General features: G+C 42.6%; 2 protein-coding genes across 7 annotated transcripts in view; both read left to right on the top strand.

Annotated features, from left to right (window-relative positions):
- The first annotated feature begins 10817 nt into the window (after positions 1–10817).
- Positions 10818–14606, top strand: tiprl (TIP41, TOR signaling pathway regulator-like (S. cerevisiae)). 2 transcript variants are annotated; one of them, XM_084698292.1, is made up of 8 exons: positions 10818–10955; positions 11431–11570; positions 11700–11879; positions 11987–12086; positions 12931–13062; positions 13575–13670; positions 13784–13846; positions 13967–14606. In XM_084698292.1, exons 2-8 carry the CDS (start codon positions 11446–11448, stop codon positions 14096–14098), a joined length of 828 nt encoding a protein of 275 aa, XP_084554418.1. In that variant the 5' UTR covers positions 10818–10955; positions 11431–11445; the 3' UTR covers positions 14099–14606. The 2 variants fall into 2 exon arrangements, with proteins under 2 accessions (XP_084554418.1, XP_084554419.1); XM_084698293.1 differs by lacking the exon at positions 10818–10955 and adding an exon at positions 10962–11168.
- An 840-nt stretch (positions 14607–15446) lies between these two features.
- Positions 15447–18310, top strand: part of riox2 (ribosomal oxygenase 2) — a 31938-nt gene continuing 29074 nt past the window's right edge. For 2 of the 5 annotated variants that reach the window (XM_084698288.1, XM_084698287.1), the window contains exon 1: positions 15447–15537. In XM_084698288.1, the coding sequence (XP_084554414.1) occupies positions 15461–15537 (77 nt within the window). In that variant the 5' untranslated portion in view covers positions 15447–15460. Of the gene's footprint in view, positions 15538–15900; positions 15997–18310 lie in introns of those variants that run through there. The other 3 variants (XM_084698286.1, XM_084698289.1, XM_084698290.1) reach the window with 3 other exon arrangements.

Genomic DNA, 18310 nt, shown 5'->3' with positions numbered 1-18310 from the left:
CATGTCCTGTATCATAGCTACATGTATGACCTTTGCAGCAAAGCAAACTGTGTGAAAATCAGTTCGGTATTCAGTTCGGTATGATTAATTAAATGCGCTGACAGCTCATTGCCCCAGCCAAACAGATTACACTGAGTGGAGCGGTGGACCTTTCCAAGATGGCGGCCCCACGGCTCGTCAGCGCCAGTAGCGGTTGATGCGGCATCTACTCTCCATTATGTCTATGGTTATCAGACTCATATTCTGACTAGAATTATGAGTATGACAACGTCAGGCTAAAGCCAAGGGCCAACATGTAAAAAAAATGTGTTTGTTTTATGCGCGGATGTTACTTCTATTATGATTTTATTATTATTAGTAGTGGTGTTGGGAGTCACACATTTGTCCAAAACCAACTATTTAATTAGGAAATGCCCCTGGACCATATTCTGTACAGTCAGCAAACAAAAATACCAGGAAACACAACAGACAGCTGTTCCATGTCAGTTCGGTCACAGGATGAGTCTATTGCTAGTGAGAATGCTTCTGTTTTCCTCAAATAGGTGAGTAGACTGGAAAAACACTAGCCTGACATTGTCATACTCATAATTCTAGTCAGAATATGAGTCTGAAACCGCTCCGTTGGGCTGTGAGTATGGGGCGTGTTTCAACCGAATCAGGAAAAAAAAGCCTCTTTGCTAAATTGGATAGACCTACCACCAATTAGAGCAAGGTAATATGTTGTTTGTTGAAAACATTTACATTACATTACATTTAGCAGATGCTCTTATCCAGAGCGACTTACAGTAAGTACAGGGACATTCCCCCCCGAGGCAAGTAGGGTGAAGTGCCTTGCCCTTGCCAACGTCATTTGACACGGCCGGGAATCGAACCAGCAACTTTCTGATTACTAGCCCAATTCCCTAACCGCTCAGCCACCTGACTCCCCAAAAACAAATTCAACCCAAGGGCTCTTTGGTGACGTGGTTGATTACGTTACTGTTGATCTTCTGTCCATCATCGTATAAAGCCCGCCCTGACAATTTGATTGGTCCAAACAGCTCCAGTTCGGACATACTTTTTCCCAAAACTAGCGATCCTTGACAAGGCCCCCACCCCTTGCCCCTCGGTGTGAGGCAACAGTCCCGTTGGATGTAGGTGGTATTGCATTTCCGATTTGCTACCTGACTCGTCCGGTCGCTTTTATTCTATTAACTCCAGTCAACATATCTAAAACTATTTCCCCCGATAATTTTTGTTCGATTCTCGAACCTGGCTCATACTACTAGCTTTTTCATAGAATAATTTTTCCAGATTTTTGCTTGAGTTTGAAACCAATCCGAAATGGGTAAACGAGCACCCCATTTATTTGCTTACGTCAAGAAAAGTTGCCTGGAAACTCGCGCTTGCGGATACGAACAATGAACGAGCACAAAATGGAGCATCAGCTGATTTACCTGAGCTGAATGAGAACAAGGAGAAAGGATTTGATAATCTACAGCTGCCTGCCTTTATTGTAGCACGTTTTACAAATGGTTGCACATACATGACGGTTGTTTGTAGAGTTAATTTTAGTTATTTAAAAGCAGATTTAACCATTTTGTAATGAACGCTATTATGCTCATGGCATGACAAACGTAACTATAGCCTAATATAACTAATTATATTATCGTGGCATGTTACGGCGTCATTATATATTGTTGAGATGTCATTCTGAGGCAAAGACAAATAAATCATGTCTGATAACGTCAATATTGTTATGGTTGTTATATTAGGTGCGTTCGACATGGACTGCGGCTGCATGAAATGACCAGCGAGAGTAGCTGCTTGCAGTCGGGAAGGAGTTGAAAACGGCTCTGTGAAGTCGGACATCCAGCTTCTCGTGGTTTTCTGCGTTGATGTCAGTCATGGCCGATCAAGCGTTGTTTGCTTACTTTAATTTATTTATAATTAAACTTTCCGTTAGTGAAGAGGCTGACTAAAACCCTTTCTTCAACACATTTTTAATTCAATTAAACTTTTTTGAGCATTGGCGAAACTGAAGGTGTCCGAATGTTTCAAAACACGCGTCAAAGTTGTCGTGTGTGAGTCTGGCCAATCATGAAATAGCTGTGTCGTCACTTGAACCCGTGCAGTTGCTCTTGAGAAAATGCGCTTGGCTACGCTGGCAGTTCTCGAATCGATCTCACAGTACTTTGATGGCGACGTCACAGTGACGTATCCTCGGCGCCGTCTCAAGTCGGACAAAAAGTCTAACCAGAATTTACTGTGTCAAGTCAGCCGCCTGCAGCGACACATGAAGTCGGGTCATGTCGAAGACACCTATTAACTCTATGGTTTCGGAGCTAGGAACAAGCTTCTGCACAAGACCGGACGAGTCGGTCTGGAAAAACGGCATTAGGAGTTCTTGCTTGCCTCACTGCGCCACTGAGCACTTTTCATAGAAATGAATGGGGACGCCATCTTGGAAGACAGAAGTAGCCGTCTCTAGTTATATTAACTTTAAAAATATGCCAGATAATGCATAATTAAGTCAAAGTAAGTTATATTTCTTTAGGATAGCACATCTTTTCCCTGCTTTTGTATTTAAAATGTTGCATAAAGACATAGTGTAAAGTCATTAATAATAAATAAATAATTAATTAAGTGTGTGAAATTTGGCTTGGACAATGACATCTTACATTTATGAATATGAAATTTACCCACCAGAATCAGAAGTTGGCTAAAATAAATACAATCCAAATCAACATCTGGATTGATAAAATTAAAAATAATATCAAAGCTATTAATTGTTATAACATGACCTGTTATGTTATGAATATGATGAACCAAAGCAGACCAAAGGGATTTTGTATAAATACAATTGCAAAACAAAAGAATGATAGTTTCATCGTCAGTAACACAAACACATTTAGGATCAATAATCAATAATTCAAAATAATTCACTGGATATATCTTGTGTACAATTTTAAAGGACACTTCTTTAACTTTGTTGGTAATGCAAAATTTGTTAGAAATCTTCCAAACTTTCGTCCAGTCTATATCTTCAATAACAGAAGCCCAATAAAATCTTGAATTCGGAAGTGATGATGCACACACTAAATTCCGAATATTTTTATTACAACACCTTTCTTTCATAATATTAAACTTACCTAAAAATATGTCAGATGTGGCATATGTGTAGTATTGTGTAGGTGAAAAGTGTCTGAGAAGCGCTAAAACCCCAAGTGGTATCGCATCAAACACAGTAGCATATTCTTTAGGAGTTACAGGTAAGTTGAATTTGTCCAGAAAATCTTTATAAGAAAGTAATATGTTATTGGCATCTAACTGATGTAAAATACAAATTATATTGTTATCAAACCATTTGGGTAAAAATAATGATTTATGTTTGTATTTAATATCCTTATTATTCCAAGTCATATATTTGTGTGGTGAAAGGTTATGTTTGTAGGCCAAAGACCAAACCAACAGTCTGTTTATGAAAGTTGTATAGTTTAATGGGGATTTTAGTAGTATCAAAGTTACATTTTAAAAGGAATTTCAGACCACCGATAAATATTATATGTATATTAAATATACATTTTGGGAAGATGTGCCGTATGCTGTTTTGATACTTAAGATATCTAATAATCCAATTTATTTTAAAAGTATTATTTAGCATATTCATATCTAAGACAGCTAAGCCACCTTGCTCAATAGTTTTTCTTATAACTGCTTTACTGAGGTAATGTGTTTTATTTCTCCAGACAAAGTAACTTGTCAATTTCCTTAATGATTGTTTGAGGCATATCTAGAGAAAGTGAAGCGTAGACAGATCTCGAGATACCTTCAGATTTTGACAATAACACTTAACCATACAATGACAAGTCTCATAAAGCAACAAACACGTTGATATCAAGATGTATCTGTTTTAATGTATCAGAAAGTGCCAATTTATGACTTACAGATGAGTTATTTATGCAAACATCATTTTACAAAAGATTACTACGGTTACATCCAAGGAAAAAGGTTTCAGCCCGACATAACACAGCTTCTCATACCGCCGCCATCTTGGCCCCTTAGTTATATTGGCCGCGTTTCCCAGATTAGTTAAGAAGCTCTTAAGCGCTAAGAGCTTCTTAGGAGCGCTCTTAAGAGCGCTGTGAAAGAAAGACGTGTTTCCCAGAGTCGTTCTTAGTTTTAGAAGATCTTTCACTAAGAAGGAAATGTAAGATTAGCCTGACCCACTCTTAACAGCCTTCTTAGCGACCAAACGCTCACTGCAGCCACGTCAGGGAAAGTTATATTCGACACTCAAAGGAATACTAAAACCATGTGTGATGATAAATGTGCGCCCACAGCTGCAGAACAAGAAAAATTATAGCATAAGAAGAAAAATAACAATATAAAAATAAATAATTGCCCATGTGTTCCTGTAGCTACATAAATAAAATGAATCATCATTACTATCACTCATTACGTTTTCACAAACACTCGGCATCTGCATGAGTTTACATTAGATATAAAAACATCAACAACCCTGTGGTATTTCACAGACATCAGGGAAACTGACAGGTGTATTGAACTCGGCTGGAACCTCATCAAGAGAGGCTCCACCTGCCATTCTATATATAAAGGAGTTGCTGAAGTCCACACGAGACACCATGGCTGCAATACAGCATATTCTTGCTGCTAATCAACAGCGTTGCCGTGCGCAAAGCCAGATATTTTATATAAATGCCTATGTGCGTCAGCACTTCTCCCCACTGAATGTGCTGTCGGACCGGGCTGTCCAGTCCAGTACCGGCTTCCCCGTATGGAGATCCAACGCCTCGTCACGCTAGTGTCACTACACATCTGGAGGGCAACCCGCTGCAATTTTGCCCTCAGCCCGTAGGTACAGCTCCTGGCTGAGCTTCCTGGAGGTGGTGGGGGACGGCACCATCCTAGGCAAGGCCTTGGTTTCATGGAGTGTGGCCGTGACACCGATCCTCCTGCGCCATGCCCGGACTCACATCCAAATGCCCACCACACGGGACGAGTCCGCCAGGTCCACAGTTGATTTCATGTCATGGCTGGGATCCCCCGGGTAATCGGTGGATGGCACACTGATCCCAATCCACAATCCCTCCCTGGTGGATCCGTGCTGGATTGGGAGGAAACATTACGCTGCCATCAACACCCAGGTGGCAGTGGACCACGATGGCCTCATCACGGACATCGTTGCCAGGTGGCCAGGAGGCACACACGACAGCTTTGTGTGGGCCAAATCAGCTGTCAGGCAGAAGGCTGGCAGAGGAGAGTTCGGCAGGAGCATCTTCCTCTGGGACAGTGGCTACCCTCTCTGGAGTTACCTTGTGACACCGATGATCAACCAAGCAACACCACAGGAGGAGAGGTTCAATGAGGCCCACACACACACCAGGACCCACATTGAACAGGTGTTCGGCTGGTGGAAGTGTCGTTTCCGATGTATTCATCGTTCGTCGGGGGGGCTGCTTGTCACCTGTAAAATGTTGCCGCTTGATTGTTGTCACAGCCATGCTGCACAACAAAGCAGTGCGCGTTGGAGCAGATGAGCGGCCTCCTGAGGATGAAGATGGGGAATCATCAGAAGATAAAGCCCCCAACCTCTCCCCCGCCAATCCCGAGCAGCACTCCACCAAGCTGGTGTCCAGACCAGAGAGGAGCTTGTCAATCTCTTTTGATGTCTATCAGCCCCTACCCCGTCACCACCAGTCACCAAGCACTGATATCAGCACCACCCTACTCCCAGCAATAAACCCACTACCATCACACAACCCATATCAACTATCATGTATAGGGCTCAAGGCCGTAGCCATGGAGTCAACATTGGGGGTAACAAATTACATTTTTTATGATAATTTTGGACAGCGTGTGCGGTTGCCTGTCATAGCGTAGCGCATTTGAATTTTTATATCAATATATCATGGTGTTGTGCGTGATTCATGCGCTGATAAAGTGGTGGGTGATCGATTTTCCTGGCATCGATTGATTTAGTTTCAACACCACGGCGGTAGACAGCTCCCACTAAGAGCTTCTTAAGAAGCTTCTTTGGCGGGATCTTAAGAAGGCAGTTAAGAACGCGTCTGGGAAACACCCCTATCTTAGCGCTCCTTCTTAGCCGAACCCTTCTTAAGAGCCTTCTTAAGTCCTTAACCCTTGTGTTCTCCTCGGGTCATTCTGACCCATCAGTCATTGTGACCCACCTTCGTTTGCGACAATTTTTAATCGTTGGGCTGTCTCAGACCCCCCACATTGCGAAGGTGAATTTTTTTTTTTTTAATTTGCTTTTGTATAGGGTAAAATTGGGTAAACACAACGATGGTTCGTTATGAACCTTTTGGTCATGTGACCCGAAGGCAGCACAAGGGTTAAGAACGATCGAATCTGGGAAACGCGGCCATTAACTCTATGTCCTAAACACGGGTCACTAAATGGCAGACCGCGGTCCGAGTCCGGACCCAGGCGGCTCCCTATCCCGACCCTTTAGACAATATATTATTAGCCAATGGAATTTATTTATTTTCAGGGAACGTTTCCATTTTAACCAGAATTTTTTTTATAGCCTTTACACATTTATTATGTCTATCTTCTGTGTCCAATCCAAAGTTCCAATCAGGAGCTGTAATAGCAATCACCATGACAACTAACTCACTCGACGTTGGCCGCAACGTCTGTGGGTCACGCAGGTTGTGTGTGTCATTCGCAACAACGCAGGCTAATTTTCTAACGGTAGCTATCCTACCTGTTCTTCCTTACGGTGCGTTCACACTGCAGACTTTTTTACCGCTCTGCACCGCCGGCCTTCCCACAGTGCACCACGCTCGGGGGCGTGTCAGACAGATTAATTCAGAGCTGTAGTTCTCTTAAATCACTGTTGTAGTTCGTATAATGTCATGGCAAATGTGCAGACAAAATACAACTTTTACACACATTAAGCAAAAATCCGATACGCATTCTGGATCTGACATGATCTTATCTACAGCACACAATACGTTATCTTTTTCCACACTTTTTTTAGGCCGAGTGAAAGATTAAATGCCACCCGCACTCAGTAAGTACAGTAACGGGTCTTGTTCCGGCTGGAAAAAAAGATGCATCAGACATAAACGTTGACATGTGTAACCTTTTATTATATTACTCGAAATCTCTGCAAATCAATCGCTAGATTATGACTTACCACTACGCATTCACTGTATGGATAGCGAGTGGCTGCCAGCCAGCATTTCAGCGTTGAATGTCAATCGTGTGCCGGGTGAGCTAGCTAGACTTTGCAGCTAGCACAGAAGAAAGTTACGTAATGTGAAAAACTGAATTAAAGTACAAAATACAACACACCAGGGACGCCGACAACCTCAGCAACCCTGCGCCAGGCATAATTTTTTTTGTTTACGTCTCTGTAATCGAACATAGACGTATCATACAATACTGGGTATGAAGACACACATACGATGAGTTGCTCTTCCTTCTTGAAATTGTCAAACCTAGAAATGTTTACCATGACCAACAGTTGCTACGTTACAAGAAACAAGAAACCAACCCGATTGGCCATCGCTGGCGTTTTCACACTCCTCATTTACATAAAGTTGAGAAAATCCAACTTTCGCCGCCCGCTCGCCTTCCCACAATGCCCTACGCGAGCGGCGACACCCTGCTCGCCTTCCAACGATGCCCTACGCGGGCGTCAACGCCTGGTTTCATTGAAAATGAATGGGAAGCCAACGCCCCGCTCTGCCCGCCCCGCTGCAGTGTGAACGCACCGTTGGCAAAAATAACGGCGTGACAAACCCCAGCGAAAAGTTGATTCCGAAAAATCGCAAATTTCAGAGAGAATGGACTGACAAGAACACATGTGTTGTCGGTGGGGAGCACAAAACCGATGTGTTTAATCTGCAATGAGACGGTTGCCCTTGTCAAAAGTGGTAGAGCTAACGTGAAACGTCACTAATAGGCAATGAACAAAATTACCCCCAGAACTCTGGTCTATGGGAGAAAGATGCCCAGGGGAACGAGCACTGTGCCTAAACTTAAGTCAATTTTGAATGGGAGTCAATGGAAGAGGTACGGGCCAGAAAAATAAACCATGGTCCGTTCCGGGCCCTCGACTGAATGGAAATTTGGTGAGTGGACCTTTTGAGTTTCTAATTGATTACCCCTGACCTAGACCCAGTTTCCCGACCGTTTTTTTTGTGGGCGGGGCTAAGTTGGGCTGGTAGCCAGGCTCGAAAAACGTTGCTCCGCTTAAACTTAGACTCTTCTGGTTGCCGTGTTAGCCGACTGCGGAACTTGCAGCGGAACAGCTTTTTTCTTTTCTTTTTTTCCCATTGGGTTAAAACTTAGGCAGACATGTCGATTGCACATTGTTTAATTAACTTGCATCGGCGAATGGCTTCTTGGCTCTTGCAACCTTCCAAGAAACGTGTAACGAGGCAGCTGTTGAGCTTTCTTGTGCCAATGTTGTTTTACACATAGTTAAAAACGAGTGCTTGTATGATGTAAACATGCTTGCAATTTTTTGTTTGCGCTGGTCAGATTTTTCTGGATAATTTGCATTGAAACTGGCAGCATGAATAGAGTTAAAGCTGTCAGCGTGGGTGGGCCAGACATTTGGCTCTTGCGGGCCGGATCTGGCCCACGGGCCGCTAATTGGGGATGGCTGATGTAGTATACTCTGCTCTGATACCACGTACACTTATGAGCATCCTTATGTCCTAACATGGTGTTTGCTTTAGATAAGGCGTGACTAGCACAGAAATCTAACAACAAACATCGATTTGGCTTCTGATCGGGGAGGCCGGTCTTCCCAATCACGCCTCTCCATGTGTCCCTTTAATTTCCCACGTGTGCGTTGTAGTCTCTCAGCAGCAGTATGGAGTCCCCTACTGGGCCCTATACAGGACTCCATTCAGGGTCTCCAAGAAGGCTGAATACTCCGAGCTGCTGTTCAGTGCGTATGCACAGACAACAGTTTTCCCCCCCACAACCCAGAGACGTAGGGAGGCGACCCTGTCGCTCACTGGGGTAAAGTCCAACATAGCGGCACTCAGCTGGGGGCTTGTGAGAATCCCCAAAGCCGCCCGTCGCCTCACACCCTGGTCAACTCCAGAGAAGAACAGAGTCCAGCCCGAGCCAAGACAGCCCCACCAGATCCAACTGGTAGTGCTACACCTCCGCACCAGTTCTGGCTCCTTCCCCACCAGCGAGGTGACTTTCCACATCCCCAGAGCCAGCCTTCGCCGCCCTGGTCTGGTCTGTCCAGGCCCCTGGCCTTCACTGCGCACCCGACTCCCACGGTTCCTTCCATGGGTGATGGGCCCAAAAGATGTAGAGGGGGGTGCCACTTAGTTTCTTTGGCTATGCTGGGACTGGCTCCAGACGGGGGCTCCGGGCTTCCTCTGGACAGGGTAACTCCTCCTCTATATAGATTTATCATGTAGTCTTTATTCATTTAGTCTGGTCCCACACCTGAGACCAATTTGCCTTGAGAGACTCCATGAGCACCAGGCTCCAGACAACACACAGCTCTCAGGTTTATAAGGACACACAAACCTCTCCACCACGATAAGGTGATGGTTCCCGGAGAGGTCAGAAAGTGTACTAGTTTATTGTACTGTCCAATAAATGTCTAGTTGTTAAAATGCCCAACATTTTGGTTAATCTTGGCATAATTCCTCCAAAACAGCATGACCTTTACTCCTTCTGGGTCAGCCAGTCTGCTCTTAACCAGCCTATCACTCACAATTTTGGTTGGATTTTGATGTTCTTGATACACGCGGAATATTAATACTGAAAATAAATTGTTGCAGAACATACACATTTTCCTTTTATCTCGGTTTTGATAATGGTTGGCTGTGGTGTGTTTCTGCCAGTGATAGGCATCATCTTAATGATGAAGAGTACACATGTATTACAGTTTTTTTTTACAGTCGCTATAGGACACATTTCTCAATACTTGGGTCACTTTTTCAAAACTCTTCACACTGTTCTCCTAACCAACTTTCAGCTTGGCACAGCAGTTAATTTCAAGTAAGTAAGACTTTATTTATATAGAACATTTCATACAAGAATTGTTGCTATACATCATATCAATAAAAACAGTAATACAAGTGACAAAAGTAATAATTAAAATAGCAAATCTAAAGGACAATAATATAACAAATCAAAGTAGTAAAACCATTCTGAGATCAAATTAGTTAAATGCTTTGGTAAAAAGGTAGGTTTTAAGCTGTCTTTTAAAAATGTCTAGCGTGTTAGCTTCCCTAATATTTATGGGTAATTTGTTCCATAGTTTTGGCCCCAGCTAGAACACTACGATCATCAAATGCAGGCCTATTAGAGGTCACCAGAAGCAGTCATAAGAAGATTGGTGATTCGGCCTTTGTCAATCACGCCCCAAAACTATGGAACAATATCTAACAGATATGTAAAATCATTGGTATGTTCTTTATTTTGTAGACAGTATCCTCCTACCTACTTCCACGCCCCAGGAGTCTGACAACGGTGTGCTTTCTCTGCGCTACTGCCTCCTCCTGTGTGCTCTACATTAGCAGACCATTATCATTTTCTCCATAATTACTATAACCTACACTACAAGCCTTGCCACCAGCACTGCCCAGAGAGGAATCGTGTCCATGACACGCTCGACTCCAAGAGGTTTATTAATGAGCCACAAGAGGTGTTACAGATAAAGATAATCTTTATCGGTTGGATAATAAGAATATAATAATTACTTTTGTCCTTGGTAAGTCCGTGTCAGAGAAGCAGATCCGCGGGTTTTTGTCTGTTTTTTTCTTATCCTTGACATGTGACAACCATAGATGACAACATACCACAAATGCAAATCACCGTTTCATCAATGAGACTTAGGCGGAACCAAAGTTAGAACCAATGTTATCCACACCGGACGCAGTTGTAAGACTCTCAAAGTACATGGACGTTGGACGCAAGTTGATCATCAAAACAATTGATACGTAAGGGAGATTTTGGTCAATAGCACAATTATATATTTTTGTGTTTATGTGTTACTAGCACATTGGCTAGCTAGATAGTTAGCTACTTATCAATAATTTGCTGACTTGTCCACCAGATTATTTATTATCCAATGAGCGGTGGCATCAGACTAGCCTAGTTAACTGTAAAGCCAGTCAAAATGTAGCTAATGGCTAGCCAGCTAGCAACGTTAGGTGAGTCCGTGGCAGAGCATGCAACGATGATTTGCTACCCCATCACCAAACTTAAGTTCCCATCTGAGGCTAAACTTATTAGGCTTGGTGTTGAATTGCATCCGAAACAGGAGGACAGGGCTCGGTAGCGCTTTGTCTTCTAGCAGCGTGCGACTCATCAAAAGTATTTAGCTAGATCGCTAACCTGGCGACCACTCTATAAGGTAGACTGAAGTTATCTGATGACATACCTGGTGCTAATTATGCCTCTTGACATTTATAGGTAAATTGCCCGTTGATGTTGGCCAATCTGTCAGCCATGGTGTCCCATGGATTTAAGAGCAGTAAACAGGACTTCACTTTTGGACCATGGAAGGTGACGGCGGCAAAAACACATATTATGAAGTCCAAAGACATTGAGCGGTACGTTTCTCCCCATTGTAACTGAACAAGTTGAGTTCTGGGCACTACCTTGTAACTGCAAGGGTGTTATGGTCATACTCGGTTTTTATTAAGGTTATTAACAACTCAGTCCGGTCCGTTTCGTACCAGGTTAGCTGAAGAGATGAGCATGCCCTCGCTCCCTGAGATGCTGTTTGGGGACAACGTCCTTCGCATTCAGCACACAGACGGCTATGGGATCGAGTTCAACGCCATCGACGCCCTGAAGAGAGTCAACAACATGCAGGACTCTGTAAAGGTGGCATGTGCACAGGAATGGCAAGAAAGCAGGTAGCTATGCAGCTTGAATGGTAGATTTGCAATCGTCGTTAAAAGTTTAGAGATTTGTGGTTGTGATGGAGGATACTTTGTAAAAGTTTTTGTCCTTGTATTTGCAGAGCTGATTCAGAACACTCTAAAGAAGTAGTAAAGCGTTATGACTGGACATACACCACAGACTACAGAGGCACCTTTATAGGGGATGACTTGCAGATTAGGGTAAGATTGTGAAATCCTCCAGTTATAATTAACTAGTGCACAGTGGCCGTGATCTAGTTGGTGAATAAGATGTCAGTGAAACACACATACAGATTCCTTGAACTATAGATAGTGCATAGTGCCTGTGATGAAATTGATGGCACACACAAAGATTCCTGGAATTATAGATAGCGACATACAAATGATTATGTAGCCTTTATTTCGTTATTTATGTAGGAAAATGAAGGCTACATAATCATTTGCGTAAAGGTTGGCTGCCACAGCATTGGCAATTTGACTAGAATAGATGTGGAGGTTGAACAAAAACTTCAGAGATGACAGATCATTTCAATTGTGATCTGAGAAATACCAAAACCACTGAGAAGAACTGTCATCACCAGCTGCATCATGGGCACTGCACTATCTATCTATAGTTCCAGAAATATGTGTGTGTCACCAACATCATCGCAGGCACTGTGCCCTATTTATAATTCCGGAAATCTGTGTGTGCGCCACCAATTTGATCATGGACAGTATGTACTAGTTAGTTCAATCGTGGTAGGCTACTGCACTCCGTTGGATTATAAAAAGGACACCTGCAAAATATGAACTTTGCAGAGTGCCCGGTTCTTTCTGTGATCGTGGGAAATTGAACCCATTCTAATTTCTACGTACACAAGCACACACACAGATTCCTGTAAATATTAGAGAGCTGTACCACTCACAAGGCATGTCACACATGTGGCAATGTAAACACATTGGTCATTAAGAAGTAGTATATTGTCTTTTTTCTAAACTTTTCTGCACTGCCGAAGTTCACATATTTTGCGTCAGTATCTGAGTAAGTCTGCTGTTCATTTGCAAGGTGACTGAAACATCCGAGCGCATCGACATGGAGAAGCTAAAGGCCAGAGAGCAGATCATGTTCTTTGACGATGTGCTGCTGTTTGAAGATGAGCTCCATGACCACGGCGTGTCTATGATCAGTGTCAAAATAGTGAGTTCAAAATATCCCTAATAGAGGAACTGACTAGGCTAACACATGCAACCACAATCGTGCCTGTGCCACGTAGCAATAACAATGGCCATGTCAATCCATGCAGAATTCTGAAAATATAATTTAGCTGCATTAGTGTTTTGTGCATTCACTTAGATGTCTTTCTCAAACCTGTTACATCTTAAATGAAATGGGAAATCTTAAGAGGGTGATCACTTTTATTGTTAGTTGAAGTTATAACACAATTTACATTTTTATTATCAAATTATAAATGTATAATGTAAAGCTTTTTACTACTAGATGTTCCACAGAAAATGTACCACTCAATGCCATCCCTTAGATATTTTTGACAGTCTCTGCCACCAACAAATTAAACATTTTTTGTGTGTAGAAAGGTGGGAGAGGCCATGTTTGCAAAGCGTTTCCTTTCAAGAAACAACATTGTTTAGGGGCTGAGTCATTAGTGTGGGTGAAGAATGACTTGTTGTTCATGTTTCGTGTGTGTGATGCAGAGAGTAATGCCCACCAGTTTCTTCCTGCTGCTGCGGTTCTTTTTGCGAGTGGATGGAGTACTCATCAGGATAAATGACACACGGCTTTATCATGAGGCACGTAACTAAAGTAGCCATTGGATATCCGCAAGTTACGTCAAGTGGCGAGAAAGTCAGGATTTGTATTGACATGGAGGAATCCTTGATCACACTGATGCATTTCTCCACAGGCGGGACAGAATTACATGCTGAGAGAGTTTAGTACCCGTGAGAGCAAGATTTCCGAATTACAGGTACGATTTTGTTTTTTTCCCCCTCTTCGGAAGTACAGACCAGTTTAGATGGCAGTCACAGGACACAGATAATTCCACCATAAAGCATCATTGTCCTGAAAGACTGTTCTCTCTGTTCAGAACGTGCCTGCCGCGCTGTACACAGACCCTAATGAGATCTCCCAGCACTTATCCGTCAAACTGACTGAGTGTGAGAAGCTTGAGCTCCCAGTGACGGATGCCCAGCCAGAAGTTACAGAGGAGACCCCATGAACAAGTGCAGAACGGCTTGAGGATGGAGTCGTCACACACTTGCAAACCAACACACACAAACTCACACCCTCCTGTCTCAACTAGAGCCGAAGGTCTGTGGAACAAGGCAGAGTTTACCCCCCCCCCCATTCTACTAAAAGACATTGTGTATTTGTTTTGTTAGTCAACTGAAACACAGAATCTTCCCTCTTCCACACAGAACTTCATTCACATAGCTTTATTTTACCATTGTCAAGACTTCTGATTCAGAGGGACGTTCACCATTTCTTGTATTTAGATATTTTGTTGGGGCAGTGGGATAGACTGAAATAGGCTTTTATATTTGAACTCCATGTTACAGTCTTTTGTTTGATTGTGTAGTTTTGAATTTGAAGGATGGGTAATGATTTTCTACACACAGAAATCTGGATATTATAGAAATGTAACAGGTGGATTGCCATTCCACTCGTAAACAAAATGGCAAAGATAAAAAGAGACCATTTGTAAATAAAGATATCTTTTCTATTGATTTAGTCTTTCTGATTGTATTTTTTTGCTTACTGAAGTAGAGGCTTGTGTACTTCACATCTAATATTAAAATATCATCTCACTTGCTGCCTACCAAACTGTTTATTATGCTTTTGTGATAGAATAGTCTATATTCTCTGCTTGTTGTACTGTATGTCAGTCATATGTCAAATAATAAAAAATGTAAGCTTTAATATTTGTTCTAACATACTATAGAGGTTTTTTCATGTTTTTATTTGCTAAAGCCAGGGAGATCTAGGGGGATAATTTTGCACATTATACAAACTATTTATAATTATAAAATATAAACAAATAACTCAATCACATACAGTATTTGCATCACAAAGTGTATAATCCGTCTTTTGGAGCTGAATATGTTCATTGTATAATTATATTGTTTAGTGATGGAGATGTGTGATCAGATTCAAGACCCTGGTATTGACCTTCCGAGCAGTAAACGGGAGCTGTAAACGGGACTGCACCCGACTACATCAAGTCTCTCCTGCTGCTTTACACCCCCACCCGCCACCTACGGTCTTCTTCAGACAACCGCCTGGTGGTCCCACCGCTCAAGACCGCCCAGTCCCGACACAAGCTCTTCTCCTGCCAGGCCTCCCAGTGGTGGAATCAACTCCCCACCTCCATCAAAGACATTGACTGTCTCTCCACCTTCAAGAAAAGGCTCAAGACGCACTTGTTCCGGGAGTACAACGGTACTTTGGAATGGTTTGCTGGACCCAATAGGTACGTTCGACTTCATGCGTCGCCTGCAGCCCGTCTGACTTGAAGCAGCCAATGGCATTCTCAACTTCAAGGCATCCGGCTGCAGCCGGCTGTCGGCGCCGCCGGTGCTGCATGAAGTCGAATCCACCTAATATTAGCTTCCTCAAGGATCACAGTGACTCTTGCTTAGAGACTTTTTGCTCTTGTTGGTAAGTGGTAACTGATTTAAATTGTTGTTTTCACTGCGATATATATATATATTTATATATATGTATCATTTTTGTTTTACTGTTGCTTGCTTTTCTACAGGTACACTTGCACTTGTAGCGATTTATGTTGTTTAATTGAAACTTGCTTAACTACATGCTCTTATGGTTCTTCCCTTTGGCACTTATTTTTTGGTTGTTCACAATATGTGCTTCATGTTTTGGTTACCCGCAATGTTTGGGGCTATCTTGTTGTTATTTTCAGTGACCTATGCACTAAAGCTCTCGAGATCTCTCTTGGAAGTGGCTTTGGATAAAAGTGTCTGCTAAATGAATAAATGTAAATGTCATGATCCACGGAGTGTGAACTAACTGGGTTGTTTCTTGTCGGACCTGTTACGTTGTGGGACACAACACATGTTGCCATTCTTTACGCGTGGTTCATACACTGGAACTGAGGAGGTACATTTTTCTAGTACTTTATTTAGAGAATGTAAATTATAACTTGAGAGGGTACAACCAGAAATTGTAGGGTCTGCTTGCTTGCAGATTGGTCCGTTTCTTAACTGATATTTCTGTATTGTTATATATAAAAATGCCTACTTATTATTTATGAAGATCGATTAGATTTAAAAGGATAGCCTACATTAGTTGCTGCTCATGTACTAAATACAAAAAGTTAAGTGTGCATGTAAGTCGCTCTGGATACGGGCGTCTGCTAAGATTACTAGCTAAATGTAAATGTAGAATGATGAACCTAACCCAACTTTGGTGACTAAAACATCACTTTTTCCTTCTACAGTAGTGATGTTTTCAAGTATTTAGCCCACTAATATTTCATTCATTCATTAAGAACCACCTTTGAAACAAGCTGAACCCCCTTGAAACAAGCTATTCTAAGTAACAACGTTGTCACCGGCAGTATTAGGCCTATTAGCTAGATGGAATCGCGATTGAAACCGTAGCCTACCATCTGGTAACTGCAAATATGCCCCCCAAAAACGCAAATAAGCTTGACATTTATTTGAAAATGTAATTGACGTCATACACATCTTACGACCAGAGCTACTGCTTTACGGCAAGCTCTGGTCACTTACTTTTTTCTCTCAGGGCATCGACAACACAGCTGACAGAGTTTTGGCTTGCTAATGTTGTTGCTAATGTTGTTAATGCTCTGACATTCTGATTCCGCTTCGGATGCCATCAAACGGGAGCTCTGGTCGTATCAGTCCTTCACTAACCAATCAGCATTCATTAGCAGAATGCTAGCGTGTTATGGGCAACAACGACTCACCCTGTAAGAAATCAAAAGGACATAAGTACTCGTTCGTTCAACTTTCGACCTATAATCCATGTTGAACATACAAAAACTACAATCAAATCGGAGATTTCTTAACGATAATCAGGCGAAAGAGACAAATTTAGCCGTTAAGCTCCATAGACTCCCATTCAACATGCACTCAAATTCGGTACAATGGGGCTTAATAGGGAGTGGCAAGGCTCTCCTTAAACGGGCTCTGGTTGAGATTTTCTCAACTTTATGCAAATGAGGAGCGATTTTCGCTAACGATGGCCAATCGGAGTGTTTTCTTGTTTCTCGTAACGTAGCAACCATGGTAAACATTTCTAGCTTTCTAGGTTTCAAGGTGGAGGAGAATGACAACTACAGCGATTTTAGAGAACTACATCTACATTCATCCGCGTCGCTGCAGTGGACACGCACTGTTACGGTGCGTTCACACTACAGCGACGCGAATCGCTTGCCATCGCTCGCCTTCCCACAGTTCTCCACGCTAGGGGGCGTTTCAAACAGATTCGTGTAGAATGTAGTTCTCTAAAGTCACTGTTGTAGTTGTAATGGCCAAGTGTGCAGACTGCGTTTACGTATTCGCAGCATCGATCAAAATACAACTTGTATACAAAATACAAAACTGTTTAATAGACATACACGTTGACATGTGTAGCCTATAAAACGTTTTATTATATAACTCAAAGTCTCTGCTAATCTGTCAATACGATAGGGAGTTCCAGCCGGGCTAGCTAGCTAGCTACAGTACAGTAGTTACCACAGAACAAAGTTACGTAATGTCACTAGACTGAATTAGAAAGTACAATCACCAACAACTTCGGCAACCTTGCGCCATGCATTGTTTTTTTAATTTATTAACATCTCTGTACAAATACAGCCATGTACCTACACTGGACTGGGTAAGCAGCCACACAAACGATTAGTTTATCCTCCACCTTGAAACCTAGAAAGCTAGTAATGTTTGACATGGTTGCTACGTTACGAGAAACAAGAAAACATCGCAAGCGAAAATCGCTCCTCATTTGCATAAAGTTGAGAAAATCTCAACTCTGTCGCGTCGCCTCGCTACCCACAATGCACCACGCAAGCGATTCGCCTGGCTCCATAGAAAATGAATGGAAAACTTGTTGTCGCTCGCATCGCGTCGCTGCAGTGGACACGCACTGTTAGACTCAAACGAAAAGGCGTCAAGTCTCAGTCCAAACGGCTTCAGTCTCAGAAAAACCTCTGTCATTCTCAGACAAAACATCCTCAAACTAAACGCCGTCAGATAACCCCTATCATTCTCAGACCAAACGCTCTCAAACCAAAAGCCATCGTTCACAGACAAAACGCTCTCAAACCAAACGCCATCGTTCTCAGACAAAACGCTCTCTAACCAAACGCCATTTGTTGTCTAGGCTAGCCCTTCAATCTCTCAGCAAAATGTTGGCTAATTATTTGGCTAATGGATGCCACATACCTACG

This window comes from Hypomesus nipponensis, chromosome 5 (assembly GCF_054491055.1).
Source record: "Hypomesus nipponensis isolate SF chromosome 5, ASM5449105v1, whole genome shotgun sequence".
Lineage (NCBI taxonomy): Eukaryota > Metazoa > Chordata > Actinopteri > Osmeriformes > Osmeridae > Hypomesus > Hypomesus nipponensis.
This window is presented reverse-complemented; position numbering and strand designations above follow the sequence as displayed.

What these genes read in the sequence shown, in the direction of transcription:
- tiprl (XM_084698292.1), top strand. Translation starts at nt 11,446, where the DNA reads ATGTTGGCCAATCTGTCAGCCATGGTGTCCCATGGATTTAAGAGCAGT. An exon ending in AAGTCCAAAGACATTGAGCG is followed by an intron (nt 11,571 to 11,699) that starts GTACGTTTCTCC and finishes GTTTCGTACCAG; the next exon opens with GTTAGCTGAAGAGATGAGCA. An exon ending in CTATGATCAGTGTCAAAATA is followed by an intron (nt 13,063 to 13,574) that starts GTGAGTTCAAAA and finishes TGTGTGATGCAG; the next exon opens with AGAGTAATGCCCACCAGTTT.